The sequence below is a fragment of the Linepithema humile genome, chromosome 6, assembly GCF_040581485.1.
Source record: "Linepithema humile isolate Giens D197 chromosome 6, Lhum_UNIL_v1.0, whole genome shotgun sequence".
Taxonomy (NCBI): domain Eukaryota; kingdom Metazoa; phylum Arthropoda; class Insecta; order Hymenoptera; family Formicidae; genus Linepithema; species Linepithema humile.
In genome coordinates, this window is record NC_090133.1 from 13,565,500 (window position 1) to 13,584,191 (window position 18,692).

At 30.3% G+C, this 18,692-nt stretch overlaps 2 protein-coding genes and 2 long non-coding RNA genes across 6 annotated transcripts in view; 3 read left to right on the top strand and 1 right to left on the bottom strand.

Annotated features, from left to right (window-relative positions):
* The window catches only part of LOC105673286 (putative nuclease HARBI1), a 32,659-nt gene extending 18,119 nt beyond the window's left edge, over nt 1–14,540 (top strand). Inside the window, exons 1-4 of one of the 3 annotated variants that reach the window (XM_012368807.2) lie at nt 12,646–12,792; nt 12,912–13,057; nt 13,168–13,324; nt 13,613–14,540. In XM_012368807.2, the coding sequence (XP_012224230.2) occupies nt 12,919–13,057; nt 13,168–13,324; nt 13,613–14,384 (1,068 nt within the window). In that variant the 5' untranslated portion in view covers nt 12,646–12,792; nt 12,912–12,918 and the 3' untranslated portion in view covers nt 14,385–14,540. Of the gene's footprint in view, nt 1–12,645; nt 12,829–12,911; nt 13,058–13,167; nt 13,325–13,612 lie in introns of those variants that run through there. The other 2 variants (XM_067358449.1, XM_067358448.1) reach the window with 2 other exon arrangements.
* On the bottom strand, nt 122–12,450 carry LOC137000870 (uncharacterized). The gene is made up of 7 exons (XR_010891039.1): nt 12,223–12,450; nt 11,367–11,780; nt 7,340–7,569; nt 1,371–1,574; nt 1,179–1,286; nt 701–1,091; nt 122–605 (listed from the first exon to the last, which is right to left on the bottom strand). It is a non-coding gene; the product is annotated as an uncharacterized lncRNA (long non-coding RNA).
* LOC105676515 (uncharacterized) lies at nt 7,764–9,082 on the top strand. Its single transcript, XM_012374480.2, has 3 exons — nt 7,764–8,322; nt 8,428–8,767; nt 8,844–9,082. Exons 1-3 carry the CDS (start codon nt 7,936–7,938, stop codon nt 9,080–9,082), a joined length of 966 nt encoding a protein of 321 aa, XP_012229903.2. The 5' UTR covers nt 7,764–7,935.
* A 1,466-nt stretch (nt 14,541–16,006) lies between the features above and the next one.
* Nucleotides 16,007–18,684, top strand: LOC105673285 (uncharacterized). Its single transcript, XR_001100941.2, has 3 exons — nt 16,007–16,117; nt 16,615–16,830; nt 16,975–18,684. It is a non-coding gene; the product is annotated as an uncharacterized lncRNA (long non-coding RNA).
* The last annotated feature ends 8 nt before the right edge of the window (nt 18,685–18,692 follow it).

The window sequence follows — 18,692 nt, forward strand, 5'->3', positions numbered from 1 at the left end:
AAAAGGCCTATTTTGAAACAAACAAAACTAAATTTCTTTATTTTGATGAGAAATTGTTTATAATACTATTGTCCATATAAATATTTTATATGTTTATTACAATAAATAATAAAACAGCCAATTTGCGTCGATTTTGCATATTTATTAATAATAAGTTATTTTAGAACATTTGAAATTTTCACAACTAGCCTATTTTATGACAAACCATATATTATAAGAGTAGTAGAAACAATGTGGATTACTTGTTGTAATAGCTGATAGTTCCAAAGACATTTTATGATTCTGTCTGTATTATATTCATAAACTATTACTAAAAATTATTTTACGTACTTAATCTGTTAATCGAGAAACGAAAAAAATTTATTATATTTGTTCTGGAAACATTAACAAAATGAGTAACTATGATGCAAGTATGAATTTCTCAGGCCGATTTTTTGCATTATGAATACAAGCCTTTATATTTGCATCGTATATCTCACAACTTTTAATATCTGATAATGTAGACTTATCAATATTTTTCCCACAGTCATAACTTTTGGAAGAAATAGTAGTCTCATTGTTAATTTCACTCATATTATCACAGCTTACCATTGCACTAGTATTACCTAGAAATATTACAAGTTATTATATACTATTTATATTTATTATTTATGTTTATAATAATTGAAACTTATATGAAAATATTTGTATGTATATTTACCATAAGACAAGGCTGTATCAATATGATTTTAGAATTACATTGTCTTTTAGAATTGTCAGTCTTTTCATTCGCATTGCACCCTCACAAGTATCGGTTTCGTTAATATTTCCTGAATAAATGAATTAAATTTCATCAAAATATTTACTGAATTTCGCAATTGAGAAGTTTTTGTAAATAATAATGTTCTTAGTGGAGGTAAAAACTGTCATTTTTTTCTGACAATCAGTTTCTGAGGACATAACACTAGTTTCAGTGTTTTTAGAACTTTTTTCATGTAACATTGAAGATGTGGATTCAATAATTTTTCTATAATCATGATTTTTAGTAGAGATAACAGTCTCAGTATTAATTTCACTCATATTATCATAGCTTACTATTGTGCTAGTATTATCTAAAAATATAATAAGAAATTAACTATTTATGTTAACATTACAATAATTGTATTTTATAAAAATATTTAAAATTAATGTGCATTTACTGTAAGATATAATTACGTCAATTTGATTTTTAGAATTACATTTTTTAGAGTTATAAGTCTTTTTATTTCTATTTGTATCATCACAGTTACCTGTTTCATTAGCATCTCCTGAAAAAATATATTACATTTTATTACAACATTTATTAAATTTCGCAATTCAGAAGTTGTAAATAAGTATGTGTGTGTTCGTACTAGTAGAGGTAGTAAAAATAATTATTTCCTTTTGACAATCAGTCTCTGAGAATTCCATATTAGTTTCAACGTTCTTATCACTTCTTTTATCTGATAATGTAGACTTATCAATATTTTTCCCATAATCATGACTTTTAGTAGAAATAGCAGTCTGATTGTTAATTTCACTTATATTACCACAGTTTACCATTGCACTAGTATTACCTAGAAATATTACAAGTTATTATATACTACTTATGTTTATAATAGTTGAAACTTATATGAAAATATTTATATTATATGCACATTTACCATAATAAACAGCTACATTGATATGATTCTTAGAATTACATTCTCTCTTAGAATTATTAGTTTTTTCAAAGTTAATGCTTTCAGTTTTCATATCAGTATTATATTTCTTTGCAGAATTTATTTTTACATAAGGTTTATTTGTATTAATATTTGTAAGTATTGTTTCTAACAGATTTTTATCATCTGAAAAATAAAACAAATTTAAAATAAAAATAAGTTACAATTGCGATCATTGTTTTATATGATATCTGTATGTTTTTAGATGTTTAACCTTGAAATATGTATAGGTTATAAAGAGTTATTTAAAAAAATATAATTTGAATTAAAGAGAATCATTACATTTATTATCCACATTATATGTAAAAATATAACAAAACCATTTATATATGGCATAATATAAAAGAAAAATATTTTAGTATATAAAATTAATTTTTTTACCTTGATACTTGCGGAATATCTAAATCCATCGCTATACTTTACTTTTCTACCGCGAATTTTGGTTTTATACACATAGATCGAGGAACACACATAATGCACCCTGTCGGAAAATTTTACAAGAACATACATATTATATATCAGTGATGCGATCTTTCCCACAGCGGTCCCGGCTCGGCTGTGCTCGGCTGCCTCACACAACCTTACAGAAGTGTGCACACGGATACGTGACGTAGCGCTTCTGTAAGGTTGTGTGAGGCAGCCGAGCACAGCCGAGCCGGGACCGCTGTGGGAAAGATCGCATCACTGTTATATATTAAAATTCTTTATTATCAGAACATTTAAGTAATAACGAGACCTCTACCGAAGACTACACACGTGCAGGCACATGCAGGCACATACAGATACGTACATGTGCAAGTACATAGGCACGCGCAGGCATATACAGGCACGTACATTTAAGTACAGGCACATCCATAAACATACATATTGCACTTATATATGAAATATTGAGACCGTTGAATGCCGTTTTTGTATTAATCGACAGAATTATTACTATATTAATAATATATATTGCAGAAAGTCCAGATTTACATTAGATGTAGGAAGCTTAAGTCGTAAAAAAGAGACCAAACTTTATTATTTTTTAGATTTGTTTAATTGTTCAATTTCTTGTGACTTTTAACTGTATCGACAATGAGTAAGCTTTAAGCCACAAGAAATTGAGCAATTAAACAAACCTGTAAAAAATCATAATAATTGGTCCATTTTTTACGACTTAAGCTTAATCCTACATCTATTGCAAATCTGGACTTTCTGCAATATATATTATTAATATAGTAATAATTCTGTCGATGAATACAAAAACAACATTCAGCGGTCTCAATATTTCATACATAAGTGCAATATGTATGTTTATGAATGTGTCTGTTCGTAAAAGTACGTGCCTGTATATGCATACCTATATGCACTTGCGCATGATGTACGTATCTGTATGTGCCTGCATGTGCCTGCACGTGTGTAGTCTTTGATAGAGATCGTTATAATTCAATGTTCTAATAATAAAGAATTTTAATATACAATATGTACGTTCTTGTTACAAAATGTAAAATTTTCCGACGGGGTGCATTATGTGTGTTCTTCGAACTATGTGTATAAAACCAAAATTTGCAGTAGAAAAGTAAACTATAGCGATGAATTTAGATATTCTGTAAGTATCATGGTAAAAAAACAAATTTTATATACTAAAATATTTTTCTTTTATATTATGCCATATATAAATGTTTTTGTTACATTCATAAATATAATGTACACAATAAATATAATAATTCTCTCTAATTCAAATTATATTTTAAAATAACTCCTTATAACATATACATATTTTAAAATTAAACATCTAAAAACATACAGATATTATTTAAAACAATGATCGCAATTATAACTTATTTTCATTTTAAATTTGTTTTATTTTTTAGATGATAAAAATCTGTTAGAAACAATACTTAAAAATATTAATACAAATAAACCTTATGTAAAAATAAATTCTGCAAAGAAATATAATACTGATATGAAAACTGAAAGCTTTAACTTTAAAAAAAACTAATAATTCTAAGAAAGAATGTAATTCTAAAAATCATATCAACCCAGTCAACAAAATGTTAGCAGCCTGCTGGCAGTTTGCGAGCAGATTCGCTCAGAATTTGGCAGCAAATACGGTGCCATCTGTGTCCGCATTAAGCTCGTGTTCTGTCGGCAGAATCTGTCGACATAGATTGACAGCAGATTGGCGGCAGAAAACGAGCAAGATCTGCGCAGTGTAATTTGGTGTCAGATTGTCGGCAGAAATCGAACAGAATCTGCCGTCACAATTTAAATGGATTAACGGCATTTAAATGCTTTATTACAATTTTACATTTCTTGTTTCATTTATTAAAAGTAGTAAATGAGGTATGCAAAGTATATATGTAATATATATTTGCTTTATTCGGACAAAAAAAATACTTATGTTTTAATAAATTTATTAGGCAAAATCTCGAAATCACTGCAATATCGGGTCAACTCGCAGCGCATTTTCAATTTCAAAAATCAGTTTAATATTCTGAATCTCTTATGGGGATTGTATCAGCCCAGGGAGAAACGTAAAGTCGAATAGATGTCTAGTTGACGTCTATTCGATAGATCTAAAATAAGTTGATTTTTGCATCTCGGTAGACGTCGAAATGGTTTCTATTAGACACATCTATTAGACGTCTTGTAGATGTCTTATAAATGTTGATTAAACGCCTTATATAAAGCTTATATAAAGCTCGTATCAAACCATGCATTAACAATTAAAATTGAAATTTGACTAAACAGAACAAAGAAATTTTAGTCTTCTGTCCTGATTAATTAAATTCCAATCTTCAATCTTTAATACGTAGTCTGATATGGGCTTAACCCAACGGATTGTTAATATATATTAATGAACTGTCAAAATTATAGCCTCGTGTAATGTAATGTCAGATTTATTTATATGTAGTACATAAGTACATTGTTTTATTATAATATGCAATATTGTTTTAAGGATCACTGAAACATATACTGAAAAAAAATACAGCATTGTAGGATGCTTGCGCATTTATATCTTTAATATCATTTGACGCATACACTACAATGCTGTATTTTTTCTTAGTATATGTTTCACTGAGCCTTAAAACAATACTGCATAATATACATTTAACACAGTACATAATTGTAATATAAATAATATAATAATATTTATAAGATTTCTAAAGTAGGTACTTATATTACTACAGTAGAATATATTATACGATACATTTCTACATTATTCAAATTTCTTTGCGAATACATACACAATATTTAATTATATTTATTATAAAATTTGTTAAGTTCAATTTTATTAATACTCTAAGATAAAAAATAATCTAATATTTTCTAGATCTAAAATTTTAATAAGACAAAGTTGACAAAATCTTTAAAGAAGTATAATCTAAAAATTGAGTTTATACATTATTAGAAGTAAAACAAACAAAAGGTTTGTTATTGTTGCGTTGCTATTTTGTACACTTGTATACAATTCGCACTTAAAATGAGAAGAACGTTATATTCAGGCGTTGGAGAGAAAAAAGAACTAAAGAGTGTACAATGCGATGCAACGCGAACTTTTGCAAATGCGAACTAACCTAAAAGCGTAATATTTGACTTTAAAGTACACAAAGATATTAAATCACAAGATAAAGCACAATCAATTTTTCCTTGGGAAAAAAATCGTGCACTTACCGGTTTCTTTTCATTATTCATTTTTCACTGTTTTATAGCAGCACACACGAGACACAAGACAGCACAGCACGTGAACACGTGAATAGGTTACGGCATTCGCGCGGCAATACTTGTTGAGCTTGAGCGGTATGAAAGGCAACGTAACCAATCATATAAATGATCGATATTGATTGGTCAATATAGCACCCGCAAAAATCAAAATTACTAAAACAATTTTTCCGTAAAAATATTATATATATATATAATATTAATATAATATAATATTTTAAAGAACAATTTATAATCGATTATAATTATACAGGGTGAGTCATTTTAATCTATGGATCCGAATATCTTCCAAATTACAATATCTACAAAAAAATGGTTTAGATAAAAGTTGACCAGGACAGAGGGGGTTATTTAATTGTATATGCTGCTGACAGCCTCGGGTAAAAGAGGATAGACATAATGCTATCTCTTTCTTTTTGCAGGTATAGCTATCGACCATATATGTAGACATCATTATTAATTTTATAATCTCCAAAATCATGACAGACAGAAATTGATTCGCGCAAATACAAAGTAAATATTAATATTAGAAAATACATTATATGAGATTATTTTTTTAACCACAAAATTTTTGTGTTTTTATCCTGATGAGGCTATATTGCATTAATATATTTACTTATTGTTAGAAGTCTATTAGACATCTATTAGATGCCGAAAGATAATTTGTAATCTAAACAGTGTTTGATAAACAATACATCGCTATTGTGTAAATATTAAGTTTTAATTTTGTATAAGGAAATAAATGACACAAAATTACATGGCATCTAATTTAGATATTTCTAGACATTATTTAAGACTAGATGGCTCCGACATCTAATAAACGTATATCCGATCTTGTGTTTCTCCCTGGGTACTCTCGTCTTCCAGTTCACGTGGAGATTGCGCGATCACTAGCAATTCTTTTTCGTCAAGTAATGTTTCCATTCGAAATTTCCAATTATCGTAGTTTGTTCCATCAAAAAGTGGGACTTTATATCGCTCATCTTCTGAGGCCATGCTTCCTCCCTTTTTAGTAACTCAAATTCTAACCTATATTGCACAAATAGTTCACGATTCCTTTTCCTCCTTCCTTTTGTTTTAGTTTCTTGATTCCTTCTTGCCAGCACGGCGATTGGGCCCATAACCTGATGTGATTTTGATATATAGCAGAGAGGTTTTTATAAAACAGCTTTTAGTTTTGAGACTTTATTCCTTCTTGATAAAGGTACAGCACGCAAGAGAGCAGAGAGAGAGAGAGAGTATATCGATAGTAGCGAAGCATATATATGTATGGAAAAATCATGCACTCGCGCAGGCACATAGCAAATAAAAAGGAAACAAAGAAAGTGCGGGAAAATACAAATAAAATGAGCAATTATCATGCGCTATAATGAATTGTTGTCTCTCTTAACAATAAATTTCATTATAACATTGATTAAATTTCACAATTGAGAAGTATTTGTAAATAATTATATGTACTTTAAAATAAAGATGTCATTTTCTTTATATCACTTACATATAACAATTTTAAATATCTCACATATATATAAAAAATCGTCCTTATAATAATATTTTATCTATATACACAACACATGTTGCATATTTTTTTCTAATTCAAGTTATATTCTGAATAAAACAATCTTTCATAATATATATATATATATATATATATATACCTTTCATTCAAAGCTAAAAAAAGTACTAAAAAAACACATATCACGTAGAAACAACGATCACAAGAATCGATTGAAGTGCTTAGAAGTTAGTGTATATTTAACGTATGGTAAAGATTTAAAGATTTTTTTTAGATTTAATGTTTCTAATAATTTTAATTTCAAGAAAAAATTTAATAAAAAAAATTAATTAATGCAGACAAAAAAAAGATGCAACTTTCGGGAAATCTTTTCTTATCGTAAGGCAAAAATGAGGAAACGTACAAATGTTCTTAAACACGTTTGTCTACCAATTTGAACAGGAGAGATGTGATAGATCGTGGTTTATGATTTCCAAATCTAAAGAAGCGGACTTGCGTTTGGATTATGCAACTTGATTTCTTCGTATAATGTGTTTTCGACCTGAGTCAGCAGGAATATCAGGACACTCTTGTTCTTTATACTTTCTAATAAGACCAACAGGCCAGTCATTGTGTACAACCATTGACTTCCTGCTGAAAAATAAAATATCCTTATAAAACAGCTGGTAATTGTTTACTATCACTGCCTCACCTCCGATTTTGATGCAATTAGGCTCTTTCGACGCGTTTTTTTTTTTTTTAAACTTTTTCCTCTCGCAAAATTGTCGCTCTCCTCCGCGAGACGAGATATTTAGCGTCAAAGTTGACGACTTTCCAGGTTAAGAAACCTGTCACTTCGACGAATTGCAGCGACATGAGTATGTGCTGCGGTCACGCGCGCATGCTCTATGATCACATACGCATGCGTTGTACTAACTTAGAGCTACTGCGTACGAAATTTAAACAAATAAAGTATACGAATGTACTACGTATATATATACTGTGTAGAGAACATAAAAAATGTTCGGTTTATTGGAATTTGCTCACCTAACATATTCGAAGGAAAAATTAGTAGATTTTTTAATTCAACACGGTATTTTAGCATCTACAATTACGTGTAGTAAGTGTGGTAATATTCTAGACATTGATAAGGAAACATTGTCGTATAGATGTAAAAAACGGTATTATATAAAGAATGAACACAAGAAACGTGTCTCTAAACAGTGTGACTTTTTTAAAAGTGCCAAAAAAGACACATGGTTCGACAAAAGTAATCTTGACGTGGGTACCGTTTGCAAAATCGTAGCATGTTTTTTTATGTTACGATACCCACGTCAAGATGATACGCGGGATGAGACTGGTGTGTCGTCGAAGACGATTGTAGACTGGTTCAATTTTTGCCGAAAGGTAAATATCTTTTTCTTTAAATATTTCTTAATTAAACATCTGTATGCTTTAGATATTACATACTAATACCTATATACAAAATATTAATAATATTTCTAATTTCAGGTCTGTGTGTTCTGGGCTGATAAACATAGTGAAAAGCTTGGTGGCCCAGGACGCACAGTGGAAATCGATGAAGCGAAAATTGGCCGACGGAAGTACAATCGTGGACGGCTCATTAAAGGTCAATGGATCTTTGGAGGATATGAGCGAGATTCTAAGAAGATTTTCATCGTTCCAGTTGAGGATCGAACAGAAGAGACACTCCTGGCATGTATTAAGGAATGGATCATGCCAGGAACTACAATTGTGTCCGATTGTTGGAAGTCCTACAATTGTTTAAACAATGAGGGCTTCCAACATCTAACGGTCAACCATTCTTATAACTTTGTTGATCCTCAAAGTGGTAAGTGTTTAAAATTAATACATATTTAATTTTTTAAATAAAATTTCACTATGTTTTATATTTGTTAAATTTACAGGCGCGCACACACAACACATCGAACGTGTTTGGAGAGAAGTTCGGGGAAATATTCCAAGATATGGAAGAAAATCCAATCATTTTATTGGATATTTAACCGAATTTCTCTTCAAACGTGCGTACAGCCGTCTGGAACGAATTGAAATCTTCTTCGATATCATCGCTAAAATATATCCTCCAACACCGACTCCTGACCAACCAGAATCATCCTGCAACGAACCTGGCACGAGCGCTGTGTAAAGACGCTTTTTGTGTGCATTCGTTATATAATACTGTTTTTTTATATCTATACGACAATGTTTCCTTATCAATGTTTAGAATACTACCACACTCACTACACGTAATTATAGATACTAAAACACCGTGTTGAATTGAAAAATTTACTAATTTTTTCTTCGAATATGTTAATCTTGTACAATATACATATATATATATATATATATATTATTTTTTACATAAAATATATTTTAATATATCTTTAAAAAAAATTGTTTTTTAATTTCAAGTCGCAAACCCATGTTAAGTAGTATAATTATGAACCTTGCTTTGCGTAGACACAGGGTATTCCCCCCCCCCCCCCCCCGGAGGGGGGGCGGACTCCCTGTGTAAAATAAAAATAATAAAACTTTCGTGCGTATTCCAAAGCGACATAGATTGCTTGATCTATCAAACTAGCTTTAACATTATATATTTTTGTGCAATCTAAACTAGCTTTAGCATTAAAGTAGCTTTAGATTGTACAAAAATATATAATGCTAAAGCTAGTTTGATAGATCAAGCAATCTATGTCGCTCTGGAATACGCACGAAAGTTTTATTATTTTTATTTTACACAGGGGGTCCGCCCCCCCTCCGGGGGGGCGGAATACCCTGTGTCTACGCAAAGCAAGGTTCATAATTATACTACTTAACGTGGGTTTGCGACTTACAATTAATGATTATCGAAAATATTTGTATTTCGTGCACAATTCTATTAGTACGCATGCGCGCGTGACCGCAGCACATACTCATGTCGCTGCAATTCGTCGAAGTGACAGGTTTCTTAACCTGGAAAGTCGTCAACTTTGACGCTAAATATCTCGTCTCGCGGAGGAGAGCGACAATTTTGCGAGAGGAAAAAATTATAAAAAAAAAAAAAACGCGTCGAAAGAGCCTAATTGCATCAAAATCGGAGGTGAGGCAGTGATAGTAAACAATTACCAAACAGCTAACTAACAAAATAACTACACATTGAAAACAATATAATAATCATTAAAAAATTTGGGTGCAGTTCCGAATAGGTAAAACGCCCGATTGTTTTGAAACTCCACTATTTTATGTAGTTTGGCGCGCTGATTACGAATATGATAATGAAAATCGCCGACTAGGTCATTTTCAAGGTCAAAACAAGGTCAGAAAAAGTGAAAAAATATCACTTTTTTTAGATTATTTCAAGAAATATTGATGTAACAAAAAAAAGTTTCAAATAAAAGTTGTAGTTCTTGTAAAAATACATCATTTATGTCCTATGCATTTTTTGTGTAAAACTGATAGTTTTTGAGAAAATTGACGTTAAAGATTAAAAACTTTGGTAAGTAGGATGAAACATGGGGGGTTCGGGGGGCGGAGCCCCCCGAGGGGGAAATGGGTGCAGGCAAGGAGGGGGTGCAGGGGGGAGGGGCAGAGCCTCTCCCCCCGCCTATTACATAGCTAGTATCTATTATAGAAGTTGAAAATAACTTTCAAACACAATATGCTCTCTACCTTGCGTAGGGGTCGTGCTAATCTTTTCAGTATCAAATATTTTTAATATATTGTAGACTCATCATACCTTTAGTAAGGCGAAGATTTAATTCATATAAACTTTCTGCGCGCACACACCTTGCGTTGGGGTCTTGCTAATCTTTCCTGTATTTAAAATTTTTAGTATATAGTAGACTCATCATACTTTTAGTAAGGCAAAGATTTAATTCATATAAACTTTCTGCGCGCACACACCTTGCGTTGGGGTCTTGCTAATCTTTTCAGTATCTAGTATTTTTAGTATATTGTAGACTCATTAGATTTTTAGCAAGGCAAAGATTTAATAAATATACATAAATTGTATACGCACACACGCCGCTACATTGTTGAACGGCATGCGCATGCAAGCTAAGGCCTACCTGTTTACCAAAGTTTTTAATCTTTAACGTCAATTTTCTCGAAAATTATCAGTTTTACACAAAAAATGCATAGAACATAAATAATGTATTTTTACAAGAACTACAACTTTTATTTGAAATATTTGTTTGTTACGTCAATATTTATTGAAATAATGTTAAAAAGTGATATTTTTTCAGTTTTTTTAGAGTTTTGACCTTGAAAATGACCTTGTCGGCGATTTTTATTATCATATTCGTAATCAGCGCGCCAAAATACATAAAATAGTGCAGTTTCAAAAAAATCGGGCGTTTTACCTATTCGGAACTTTATCCAAAAATTTAAAGATAAAAATGTGATGGTGTGTATTGAAGTTCAAAATTGCAAAACACTAATGCAATACTTACTATTGGTATCTGTCAATAAACTTAGGTAACAATGCTATCACTGAAGGAAAGACTTGTATCAAGCAGATATTATTCTCGTCTTTTAATATGACCGGGATCGCAGCTTTCTCCAATGTACAGTAGCCTCCAATGATTCGTTCCTTGACCCCCTCTACGGGGCAAGGAAATAGGAGTATAGTCATTACGCCATTGGCTATCTTCTATTTCCCCTTGCCCCGCAGAGAGGATCAAGGAACGAATCATTGGAGGCTAGTGTACTTTATGCTATCATTCTTGTTGACAGGCGTGATATGGTCTCACTTTCATCAATCTTGAGAATATGGAGTACATTTTCACTTGTTGCACACAAATCGATCCCTATATACAGCATGAGATTATGTAAAATTATGCATCATGATTGAAGGAGTATTAGCTCTGGAAATTTAAAACGTAACATATAGGGAAGCAAATAAAAATAAGCTTCTTCAAAGACATTTTGTCGTGTGTAACTCGCACAAAACAACAATAAATTCCTCGTGTTTTGTTATTTTCTCCACATTATCGCCGTATCTAACCGAAGAAGTTGAGTTATGTTTGCAAAAAGCTCATTGCAATCATATAATTTTATTGTAAAATCTATAGGCATCCTAAAACCTGTCTCCTTATAGGATTTATGATGGCCATTAGATTTTATAATAGAATGAATTTTAATTGCGATATATTTTTTCGCTGACATAACCGAATTTCTTTGGTTAGATACGGTAGCAATGAGAAAAAAAATAACAAAACGCGAAAAATATATGCAAAAATATTTAATATTTAATAATCTAATTAAATATTTTAATATTTATATTAAGAAGTAAGAAAAAAAGGTTACCTTTTATGAAAAATATCTCCAAAGCACGACGAAGAAACGACTGACCACGGCGGAAGAGATAGGCGGCGCCTATTAAGCCCGTGTCACACTACGCATTGCGGACGCGATCGGATTATCATTGCGGATCGGAATTCAGCCAATCAAGGCGAAGCAGCATGTTGTTTGATGTGAAACAGGTGCTTAATAGGCGCCGCCTATAGGCCATCACACACAAAATGACATAACTGCATATGCATAGCATAAGACCGTCTCGACCAATGAACATCTAGCATAAAGGCACCATATTGATTTACATAGCATGCTCATTGGTCGAGACGGTCTTATGCTATGCATATCCAGTTATGTCATTTTGTGTGTGATGGCCTTGGGTGTTTACGATAATTCAAGTTCGAGTTAGTTTCACTAGGATCGAAAAATGAGATAGACATAACCATCTAGTACCTTCATGATTCATGACAACTCAACGCTGTCTTGTGTCTTGTATTGTTATTAATTGAGTTGAATTAACTGATAGCAGCAGATAGCAATAATATCGAAGATTTAATAAAAAGTAATTTCGTTAAATCGGAGGTGAGGCAGCGATACTGGATAATTACCGAATTTTATGTATTAATATATATATATATATAAAATAATATTTATAGATTATTCTAATATCTTAATATTCAATTGTGATTAAACATTTTCAGATAAGAAATGGATTTACAAGGTATATGGGAAGCATTTTTTGATAATCTATCAGATGATGAACATGAATATTTTCCACCTGAAAGGGAACGTCATAATAGAATTCCACATTATTTCGAAAATATTGTTTTGACATATAGTTTAACAGGTAAGACTTTGAAGAAAGGAGGAGAAAAAGAGAGAATTTTGTTGTATTACTCTTGCACAGTTTTTTATTGTATTAATTGCGGCAAAATAACATTAATATTGTTTCAACAGATTTTAAATCACATTTTCGGGTAGAAAAGCATACATACGAAAGATTGGTACAAGATCTTGGACAACGTCTGTATCGCGAACAAGGTGTTGAGAAAATGTCTCCTGGAAAGCAAATAGCTATTACTTTATGGTTCTTTGGTAATCAGGAAGTTTACAGGTTAGTATGTTTTATTTTTGCATATAAAAAAATTTTTATTGAAGTATATTCAGTTATATAAAATAGTTTCCTGTCTTATTTAATTTTTCTTTTATTTAGTTTTGAAATTTTCTTCAGTATTTTCAAAACTGTTTTCCAAAAATGATATGATAGCTTTTGGAAAGAAATAATTTAGTGACTTTGAATTTCTTTAACATATAATTATCCAGATTACATTGCTTGCGTTTAGCGTGTTTACATCCCCACATACACACAAATTATATTATATAATGTGTGTACATTTTTCAGATCAGTTGCAGATCGATTTGGAGTATCCAAAGATACTGTTTGGAAATGTGTATTTGAGATTGCAATGTTACTAACTGAAGATGTCCACAGATATATAAAATGGCCTGAACTTCGTGAAATGGCTACCTTTGAAAAAGAATTTCGTCAATTACATGGTTTTCCTGGAGTAATTGGTGCAATTGATGGTTCCCATATAGCAATAAGTGCACCTATAGAAAATCCTGAAAATTATATTAATCGCAAAGGCTATTATTCAATAATATTACAAGGAATTTGTGATTATAAATTAAAATTTATAGATGTTTTTACGGGAATGTGTGGTAGCGTTCATGACGCAAGAGTATGGCGTTTAAGCGACATTGGGACATTAATAGCACAAGATGAAAATAGATACTTTCAAAATCAGTACCATCTTCTGGCGGATTCAGCATATCCTTTATCAAATTATATATTAACTCCATATCGAGATAATGGTCATTTAACCAATGTACAAAGAAGGTTTAACACAAAACTCTCAAAAACACGTGTAGTCATTGAGCGTGCTTTTGGAACGTTAAAAGGAAGATTTAGAAAATTAAGATATATTTATATGTATAATACAGAAATGATACCCTTAGTTATTCTTACTTGTTGCATCTTACATAATATATGCATAGAAAATGAAGATGCACTTATAGATGATGATGCATTAGATGCAATAGAAATGCAAGATAATGACATTGCATTTATGAATGGAGCAGAAAAAAGAGACATTATCTCTAATTTGTTGTAAAATTGTCTTTATAAAATATAATAAACATCATTATTATAAATATACGTATTAATATATAAAACAGGCATTATATTGAACCTTGAACTTGTCACTAAATACAACAGCTGTCATATATTTATAAATTAGATCATTTTGAATAAAAACGTCCTATACTCATTTTGTTTATTATTTATATTATTTTAATATTTTGGAATGCACACATATATTTTAATAGAAACAAAAGTGATGAATAACAATACTCTATTTTGCTAACTATCATATAAATATTTCCAATCTTTACATGAAGTCTGAAGATTAGATTTATCAAAACATAAAAATTTCTCAAAAAAAAATATAATAAAAAATAAATAAATTTACTTTTAAATGCAATGATACAGCTTAATATTATAACACAATATTATTTTTAGTATCACATATTTTGCACTTTTAAATACAAAGCTTTACTTTTTTACTAATGTAACTAAAATAATATAACTAATGTAATGTAAGTAATGTAACTAAAAAATTTTTTGTTTTCATCAATATCTAAAATATAATGTGTTTATACTTCTTAGGACCGATTGCACCAATGTTATTTTGATTTTAAGCGAAACTTTAATATGTGTCTGTCTTTATTCATTTAGAAAAAAAGATAAAGATAGACATGTTTCACAGTCTCGCTTAAATTTAAAATAATGTCGGTGCAACCTGGCCTTACACTTTTAAAGAATATTGTTTAAAAATTCACTTTATATATCTGTTTTTTATATTTTCTTATTCTTTCCTAATGTTTATCTTAGAGTGCTTTTCTAATAAAGCTAAAAGACGCTCTCTTTGGGTGTAATTTTCTTTATGATGTCTTTCTCTTTGCTCTATTACTTCTTCCATCCAAGCAGATGCTTTTGATTTTTTTTTTCTTATTTGTCTGTTCTTTAAAGCATTGGTTGATGTTACATTTAATTCATTTTGTTTATTTTCACAATCTTCATCAGATGAAGACAAAACATTTTGATTTATTGTAAAACCACGTGTACTTGATGCAATGGACAACGGTGCAATTGTTGGATTTTTTCCTAACATGTCATTAATAATATCAAAGTATTCCCAAGTTTGTTTTGCTGCACCAGTTTGTTTCTTTGCATCTTTAATTGTTTTATACTTTTTTTTCATACCAGTCCATTTAATGTAACAGTTGTCAGCAGTCAAGTTATATCCATGGGTGTTAATAGATACAGCAATATTTTTCCATATATTTTTGTTCAATTTTCCATACATGGTTGTTGGATTAATAAAAAATTCTGTATTTTTTTGCATTTCTGCTAAGAACAACTTTGTCATATCATCAATCCATTGGACTCTGTAATTAACTAAATTTAGAAATATTACTATTTAAAAAGATAACAATAATTTATATATAATTATGTTTATAATATATATATATAATTATATTTATTAAAGAGGTATACCAACATACATACCAACATTATTTGTTTCTTTCATAGACTAATTTGCAGTTGACATTTTTCTATTACAATAAAAGCTCAATAAACTCAACAAATTCAATGAATTTAACTCGAGCAATACAAGACAGCGTTGAGTTGTCATGAATCATAAAGGTTCTAGATGGTTATGTCTATCTCATTTTTCGGTCCTAGTGAAACTAACTCGAACTTGAATTATCGTAAACACCCCTTATCTCTTCCACCGTGGTCAGCCGTTTCTTCGTCGTGCTTTGGAGATATTTTTCATAAAAGGTAACCTTTTTTTCTTACTTCTTAATATAAGTATTAAAATATTTAATTAGATTATTAAATATTAAATATTTTTGCATATATTTTTCGCGTTTTGTTATTTTTTTCCTCGTTGCTACCGTATCTAACCAAAGAAATTCGGTTATGTCAGCGAAAAAATATATCGCAATAAAAATTTATTCCATTATAAAGTCTAATGGCCATCATAAATCCTATGAGGAGACAGGTTTTAAGATGCCTATAGGTTTTACAATAAAATTATATGATTGCAATGTGCTTTTTACAGACATAACTCAACCTCTTCGGTTAAATGCGACAACAATGGAAAAAATAACAAAACGCGAGGAATTTATTGTTGTTTTGTGGGAATTTCACACAGCAAAATTTTTTTGAAAAAGCTTTTTTTTACTGATTGCTTTCCTATGAGTTACGGTTTAATTTTCCAAAGCTAGTTCTCCTTCAATGATACATAACTTTACATAATCTACTGTTGTATATAGGAATCAATTTGTGTGCAATAAGTGAAAGTGTACTCCATATTTTCAAGATTGATGAAAGTAAGGCAATGCCGCCTATTTACAAGGATGATAGAATAAAGTACATTCAAGGAAGCTGCAATTCTGATCATATCGAAAGGCAGGAAATAATATCTGCTTGATACAAGTCTTTCTTTCGGTGACCGCATTTTTATCTAGGTTTATTGATAGATACCTACAGTAAGTGTTGCATTAGTAATTTGTAAACTTCAATTTACATCATCATATTCTTATCTTTAAACTTTTTAATGATTATTATGTTGTGTTCAATATATAATAGTTATTTTGTAGTTAACTGTTTAGTAAGGATATTTTACTTTTCAGCTGGAAATCAATTGTTGAACAAGATGACTGTCCGAGTCTGTTGGTTGCATCAGATAACATAAAGAGTGTCCTGATATTTCTGCCAACTCAAATTAGAAACACATTGTACAAAGCAATCAAGTTGCACAATCCAAGCATCGATAGTTAAAAGCTATAATATTAAGAATAAGCGCGCGCACACTTGTATTGTTTCTAGATATCGAGAAATTTTAAGTATATCTCTGCTTGCTTGTGGTTGCCTATAGTGCTTCTTATGTATTTTATCCGCATGACTCATAAACGTTGCAAGATCCGAAACTTCAGTATCATTCAGATTGAACTGAATACAATGTGTCGCTATGTTTTCTTAATGTTGTACCACGCAAAGTAGTTGATTCACTTGCGTTACATGAAAATTACGTGCATATTTCCGCATTAAAACACATGCTCTCAGATATCGATATCTTTTTTTATCGAAACCAGGTAATCCAAAAATAAAAGGATTTTTTTTTTTTGGTACATTTGCTTCTGTACAAAATTTCAAAATTAATGAAATACGGTCAATTCACATTTCGTTTGACAATAAAACGGGTACTGTTCGTCCCAACTTTCCTCTAATACAAAATTGCACGTATTTTTTGGCAATTTTTCTATCTTCGACTGATAAGGATTTATAAATATCATCGAACATATTTTTATTAACTTTAACATAATGTTTAAAATCTTCTATTTCTGCTCGTTCCATTTCTCCTGCTCGACGTCTATTAAAGACATGTATTGAAGTTAATGTGATCTCAGTTAAGGCAAGCCATTTTTCATATGTAAAAGATTCTTTTAATGCTACATATGCTGCAGTTCTTTGCTTCGTCAAATGTATGTGTAACTTTTTAATATCATTCAATAGATAAATTTATCTTTTTATGCCTTTTATGAGCAAAGATAGAAGATGTGTCTCTTTTAACGTTTTATTGACACTTGTTTTAATATTCCAATATTAATATAAGGAAACACATAGCAACACATTGTATTCACAACGAGCAGTTTTATAAAATTTTTGACTAATTTTTTCTTATTTTCATCTTTCTTTTTGATGTATTGCAAAATTAGAATATTTCCTACGTATTTAAGAAAAGTTGACATAGTAGCTGCTGGAGTTTTATATAGTTGCGTACCGTTATCATATCCTGCAATTATATTTATTGCAAAGATACAATCATCATATAATCGAGGATGGTATAATAACTAATGTATATGTAATGTATAATTTAGAATTTTCAATCGTTATATCAACTATATGGCGACTGTATTTCTGCAATAAATATAATTGCAGCATATGCTGCATTAAAATAGTTCTTTTCAGTAAATTTGTATTTCTGTACTTCTGATTCGTTATGGTAAACTATTATTACCAAATGACGTGCGAATTAGGATTTTTTTACAAATTAGAGTTTAATTTTTATTAGCTTCAATGTACATGATCTTATCGTTACATATTGTTGTGTCAACAATATTTGTATTTGAAATGTCCAAACTTGAAATCGAATATGCAATTCTGTTCATAGTTTGTAGACCTTGTGTGTACATGTAATATCTTGTATAGATTCATTATGTGTGAAGAAGAACTTTGCTTTGAAGATACATAGAAGATATTGCGAGTCCTATATTTGCATATCTCAATATATACATGTATTTGTATAAAATAAAATATAACAATAAAACATGAGAAATATATATCGTGG